At 55.4% G+C, this 6,132-nt stretch overlaps 1 protein-coding gene across 6 annotated transcripts in view; it reads left to right on the top strand.

Annotated features, from left to right (window-relative positions):
• Positions 1 to 692: 692 nt before the first annotated feature.
• The window catches only part of RGS12 (regulator of G-protein signaling 12), a 57,455-nt gene continuing 52,015 nt past the window's right edge, over positions 693 to 6,132 (top strand). For all 6 annotated transcript variants that reach the window (XR_001513251.1, XM_006760117.2, XM_015561593.1 and 3 more), the window contains exons 1-2: positions 693 to 2,657; positions 4,792 to 4,908. Coding sequence is in view for 5 of the 6 variants with exons in the window: in XM_006760117.2 (XP_006760180.1) it covers positions 780 to 2,657; positions 4,792 to 4,908 (1,995 nt within the window). In the remaining variant the exon portion in view is untranslated. The remainder of the gene's footprint in view (positions 2,658 to 4,791; positions 4,909 to 6,132) is intronic.

Raw genomic sequence — 6,132 nt, 5'->3', positions numbered from 1 at the left:
GTCCCAGGGCACACCTTGGGCTGCCTGTTAGTGCTGAGCTCCTGCGCTCTTTTCGGAGGTTTCCTCTGGTGTGTCTGTGGCCTCTGTGGTGTGGACTGCAGCGTTTGAGACGGATGTTTTCCCCACAAGGTACCGCGTTCGCATAAATTAATTGGGGGGGTGCGTGGACTATGAGACATCAGCAGATGCTTTCCGGGGGAAACCTTCCTAGTGATCATGCACAGGTGGACCTGGGCTGCCTCAGAAGTGAGACCTCGAGTCTGTAGCCAGCGCCGCGTTTTAGTCTGACTCTGCCCTGGGTTCAAATGCCCCTCAGACACATCGGTGTGCAGGGGAGCCCCTGGCGGTGGCTGGGCTGCGGGCCACACTGTGAGTGTGAGGTCTCCAGGTCCCTTCTCTTCTATCTGGATCGAGAGGCGGAACAGCGCCAGGAAGTGGGTCCTGCAGAGTCCCGAGGGCAGCTTCGCAGGAGGGTCGGTGTTGAGGGGGGCCCGTCCTGGGAAGCAGTTCCCACTTTGGAAGGGAATTCTTAGCCTGAGATTTGCTCTCTCCTCCGCTGACATTTGCTTGGTAACTGGAGACTCCTTGGTGACGGGTTTTGCTATGAGATACCTTCCCAAGTTCAGGTGATGCCAGGAAGCAGTGAGGCCTGGGCTCTTTAACGCTGAGCTGTTGTTTTCTTCCTCAGGGCAGCATTTCTAGAAAATGATGGCAGCAGCAAGCGTTCTCTGAACTGTGGGCCCCCGGGGAACTATGCTCCTGGCCTGGGAGGTGCTGAGATGTACAGAGCGGGGGACGCAGTAGAGCGCCCGCCACCGGGGACGGCACCCCCTCGCCTGAGGAGTGTGGAGGTCGCCAGAGGGAGAGCAGGCTACGGGTTCACCCTTTCTGGCCAGGCGCCCTGCGTGCTCAGCTGTGTCATGCGAGGGAGCCCCGCCGATTTTGTGGGCCTCCGCGCTGGAGACCAGATACTCGCTGTAAATGAAATCAACGTGAAGAAAGCGTCGCATGAGGACGTGGTTAAACTCATCGGGAAATGCTCCGGGGTCCTGCACATGGTGGTGGGCGAAGGCCTCGGTCACCTGGAGTCTTGCTCCAGCGACGAGGAGGTGGGCTTCTACGACGGGAAGGGCTGGCGGAAGCCCAGACTCGATTCCAAAGCGCTGGGCATCAACAGAGCCGAGAGAGTCGTGGCGGACATGCAGTCGGGGGGGATTTTCAGCATGATCTTCGAAAACCCTCGTCGGCCTGCCAGCAGCTCAGAGCCCTCGAAACTGAAGCACAGGTCGCTCTCGGAGTCGGCAGCTGCGCGATTCGACCCGGGGCAGGAAAGTGTGGGCGGCCCGCAGCCCGGCCTGCTTCCCAAGGAGATCGCACACGTTATCAACGACGACTCGGTTTTCAGTGTTGGACTAGAGAATCAGGACGAGTTTGGGTTAGATGCAAGTATTTTAAACGTCGCCATGGTCGTTGGCTATTTGGGTTCCATCGAACTTCCTTCCACGAGCTGCAGCCTGGAGGCCGACAGCTTCCAGGCCATTCGTGGCTGCCTGCGGCGCCTGCGGGCCGAGCAGAAGATTCACTCCCTGGTGACCATGAAGATCATGCACGATGGCGTGCAGCTGTGCACTGACAAGGCCGCCGTGCTGGCCGAGTACCCTGCCGAGAAGCTGGCCTTCAGCGCCGTGTGCCCCGACGACCGCCGGTTCTTCGGGCTTGTGACCATGCAGAGCAGCGATGACGGCAGCCTGGCGCGGGAGGGCGAGGGCGTCTTGCGGACTTCCTGCCACGTGTTCATGGTGGACCCAGACTTGTTCAATCACAAGATCCACCAAGGCATCGCCCGGCGGTTCGGGTTTGAGTGCACAGCCGACCCTGACACCAATGGCTGCCTGGAATTCCCGGCGTCCTCCCTGCCGGTCCTCCAGTTCATCTCTGTGCTGTACCGGGACATGGGCGAGCTGATCGAGGGTGTGCGGGCCCGGGCCTTCGCGGACGGGGACGCCGATGCCCACCAGAACACCAGCACCAGCAGCAACAGTGACAGTGGCATTGGAAATTTCAACCAGGAGGAGAGAAACAGCCGGGTGCTTGTGGTCGACCTGGGCGCCAGTTCCAGTAGACATGGCCCCAGCAGCAGCACCTGGGAGGGGGCAGCGGGGAGGGGCTCCCAGCCTTGGGCCACCCCCTGGAATGGGGCCTTTTGCCACGATCCTGAGGCAGGGCCCCCATTTGAAGCTGCTCCACAGGCTGACAGGGGCTGGGACTTTAGCAAGCATTTGGGGCCCACTTCTCACGTGGAGGTCCCCCCGACCCCCTTGCGGAGTTCGGTCCCGCCTTCCAAGAGAAGCGCTGTGGGCCCTGGCGGTGGGTTCAGCCAGCGGTGGCTTCCGGTTCACGTCCTGCAGGAGTGGCAGTGCGGACACGCCAGTGACCAGGAGTCTTACACGGACTCCACTGACGGGTGGTCCAGCGTCAACTGCGGCACGCTGCCCCCTCCCATGAGTAAGATCCCCGCTGACCGCTACCGGCTGGAGGGCAGCCTGGCGCAGCCCCTGCTGAGCACCCAGAAGAGGGACTGGTCCAGGAAGGCGTTTGGGATGCAGAACATTTTTGGGCCCCATCGAAACGCTAGGAAGACGAAAGAAGACAAAAAGGTAAGCCTGCGGGGGGTGGTTTAGTGAACGTGAATTTGACTGGATGACTCAGTCAGTGGCTGGTGAAATGACAGCGCACCAGCTGCCGCTTCCCCTAGCTGTGGCCTCTGTTGGCTGCCACCGCTGTCTGCTGTGCTTGTGTGCTGAGGCTCCGTCTCGCCTGGAGCCCTCCCTTGAGTGGTCTCATCCCCAGCGGGCCCTTGCTCTGGCGGGACAGGCGGGGGTGGAAGGGATGGTGACTTCTCACAGCCCAGGTGAGGGTCTCCCCTCCTTCCTTCCCATTCCTACTGCTGGTGCCTGCGGGTCCTGTCACTGTGCCTCTGAAGTCCATTGGGTTTCTGGCCGAGTGGGGGAGGCAATACACCCTTTTGTTGTTGTTGTTGTTAATCCTCACCTGAGGGCATTTTTTCCATTGACTTTTTTTAGAGAGAGTGGACGAGAGGGATGGTTGGGGCGGGGGTTGGGGGGAGAGAAAGAGAGAGAGGGAGAGAGAGAAACATCCACGTGAGAGAGACATCCTCGAGTGAGGATTAAAAAAATGTAGCGAGAGGGACGGTATTGGCTGGTGTTGCCACCCTGTCACTGACTAACGGGACGCTTGTGATGGAATCATTATGGCTCATGTTGGGAGATAAGCCTCGAGTTCCCCAGCTCATGCCAGGCCTCCTTTGGGACCTGGTGGGGGTTCTGTGAGCTCCTCAGGCTGGTGCCTCCTTTTCATTTTACTGACCCGCGTATTAAACAACTTGCCCGTCGGTGGCCAATGAGTGCTGAGACTCTGGACCTGGGACTCCGCGGGGCCTCCTCCTGTAGTTCCCTTTGTAATTTCAACGGTGACACACAATTGTAGTCATGAATTGTGTTTTATTGGGACCCTTCTGTAATCTCTTGAAATTCATTGGCTACTTTTTATTTTGCTAAATGGCTTCCCCTGCGTTATTAGCTCAGGGTCACCCTGCACGGCCTCCTCAGTTGGAGTGCAGAAGCTTCCAGAGTGGCGAGGAGGGTCCCCTGTGTCCCTCCTGGCCTGAGCTGGCGGAGGTGGGTCAGGATGAGCCCTAGCACAATGACAGGAAGTTTTAAAATAGATTGTAAACATATTTGGAAACTATGCCCGGCTTTGATCGGGACCCTGTGCAAACAACGCCCACGGGCGACATTGCATCACTGCAATGTCACAAGGAGGGGAGGACACAGTAGCAGCCTCTGCTGAGAGCTCCCATCTGTGGGATGACACTCCAGTAGAGGGCGCTCCAGGGTTCTGAGCTGCCCTGGGCTGGAGCACTGGGCATGGGTTCTTTGACAGCACGTGCTGCCCTCTCTCCGTGCTGCCTGCTCTCCGGGGCTCAGTGCAGGGGGAATCTGCCAGCAAGGCTGCTCCAGGCTCCAGGGGAGCAGAGGGAAGTAGCTGGCCTCCTCACTCTCAGGGAGACATTCCCAGCCTTCTGGGGGCCTGGCCCAGCCCCGATGGTCCCTCTCCCTCCCCAGGGCCTCGCTTTTCCTCGCTCCCCGCCTGCCCTGAGGGCACCTAGGGTTTCGAGTCCCCAGGAAATCAGATATTTTCAGCTGCGCTGATTTTATGTGAAAGATGTGGTGACTTATTTGCTGGAACCACGATCACATTCAGAGAAGTGTCTAGCATAATAACAGTGAATTAATTCTAGTAATTTCCCAGAGAAAGAGCAAGATGTTTCACTGGCCGGTTATTTCTGGCACCTGAGTCGGGTTGGGCTTCAGACGCCAGCTGAATGTGGGATTCTTTAGTTTCCCAGACGCTCATGAAATTAAGTCACAGCGCGGCCTTGTGACACCAGCCTTTGTTAATAACCATTATTCTCCACACTGCGCTCCCACGTGCTGTTCATCTGCTCCGGGGGTCAGATCCTGGTGACGGGAGGCTGAGGTGGTCGTTCTCTGGGCGCATAGTTGTCAGGGGCAGAGCGAGCCCCTGGAGACCGGGGCGGCCTTTGCTGTGGCTCTGCGTTTTCATTGAGGTGATGCCTGCAGATCATGACATTTCCCCGGGGGCACAGTCTGGCTTCCTGGGCCCCCTCTTCTCTGCAAGGTGGTGCCTCAGGCAAAGCTAAGCACCTCTCCCCTGGAGGTAACTCACTTTACCTTTTCTTGTGTTTAGGGCTCAAAATTTGGGCGGGGACTTGGTCTCGCTCAGACTTCTCAGCGCACCTCTGCGCGGAGATCGTTTGGAAGATCCAAGAGATTCAGTGTCACTCGCTCCCTTGATGACCTAGAGGTAAGCATTTCAGTTTCTCTTATTCTTTAGGTTTTTAGAAATGAAAAGCATACTGATACATCTGAATCTCTTTTGAATTCCACCGGATCTTACTCCTCTCCCCTCCCGGGGTAACCACGTCTTCTAATGCCCATCAGTCACCTTTCTGCACAGCACGTGTGCCCAGGCCGGCGTAATGTGTCCGTGCTGCAGCCCACGTGCCGGTGCTGGCTCAGCACTTCGTACAGAACCTGTTCAGCCTCACAAGTCTGTGAGGAAGGACGGGCCCAGCGTTACCCTGTAAAGGTGCGATGCTGAGGCACAGATACAGAGAATACCTGTTGGTGTGGTTCTTTCCTTTTATCCATTTTTCTTAAAAATTGAATGGGCTTTACTATTAGAGCAGTTTTAGGTTTGCAGGCCAGTTAAGCAGAAAGCACGGGGAGCCCTGTGCTCCCAGCTGGCCGTGTGCTAACATCCTGCATCTGTGTGCTGCGTTTGTCACAGGGGGTGAGGCAACATGGTGCCTTATTTTTTTTAAATATGTTTTTATTGATTTCAGAGAGAGGCAGGGAGAGGGAGAGATAGAAACATCAATGATGAGAATCACTGATTGGCTGCCTCCTGCACACCCCCACTGGGGATCGAGCCCACAACCCAGGCATGTTTCCTGACTGGGAATTGAACCGTGATTTCCTGGTTCATAGGTCAACGCTCAACTGGTGAGCCACACTGATCAAGCTGTTTTTAATACTTAAAAATCAGTCAGTGTAATTTACCACATTCACAAAGTAGAAAAATCACATATCATCCCAACAGACCCAGGAAAGGCCATTGGCAAAATTCAGTATCCATTCATGGCTACAGAACTCCCACAAAAGTTAAAATAGGAATTAAAGGGACTTCCCTTAATCTGATAAGGGTATAGAATCCCCTTGAACAGGGATCATACTTAAGCTTTCCCTTTGAGATTGGGAACAAGCAACATTGCTGGTGCCATTTCTGTTTTGATTTTCATTGCATGTCTTTGTCACTGTACTGTGAAAGTCAAACAATAGAAACTAAAAGGCTTGGAAAGAAAAATTTAATGTTATTCTCACAAGATACGATTGTAACAGAAAATCTATAAAAATCTATAGGTTATTAAAATCAATAAGTGAGTTTAGCAAGGTTACGGGATCTACGGTCAATATATGAAGATTAGTTTTGGATACAGTTAGAAAATGACCTACAGATTCAGTGCAC

The sequence above is a fragment of the Myotis davidii genome, unplaced genomic scaffold (assembly GCF_000327345.1).
Source record: "Myotis davidii unplaced genomic scaffold, ASM32734v1 scaffold937, whole genome shotgun sequence".
In the NCBI taxonomy this organism is placed as follows: Eukaryota; Metazoa; Chordata; class Mammalia; order Chiroptera; family Vespertilionidae; genus Myotis; species Myotis davidii.
Note: the sequence above shows the minus strand (reverse complement) of the source record. Positions and strands in the feature narration are given on the sequence as shown.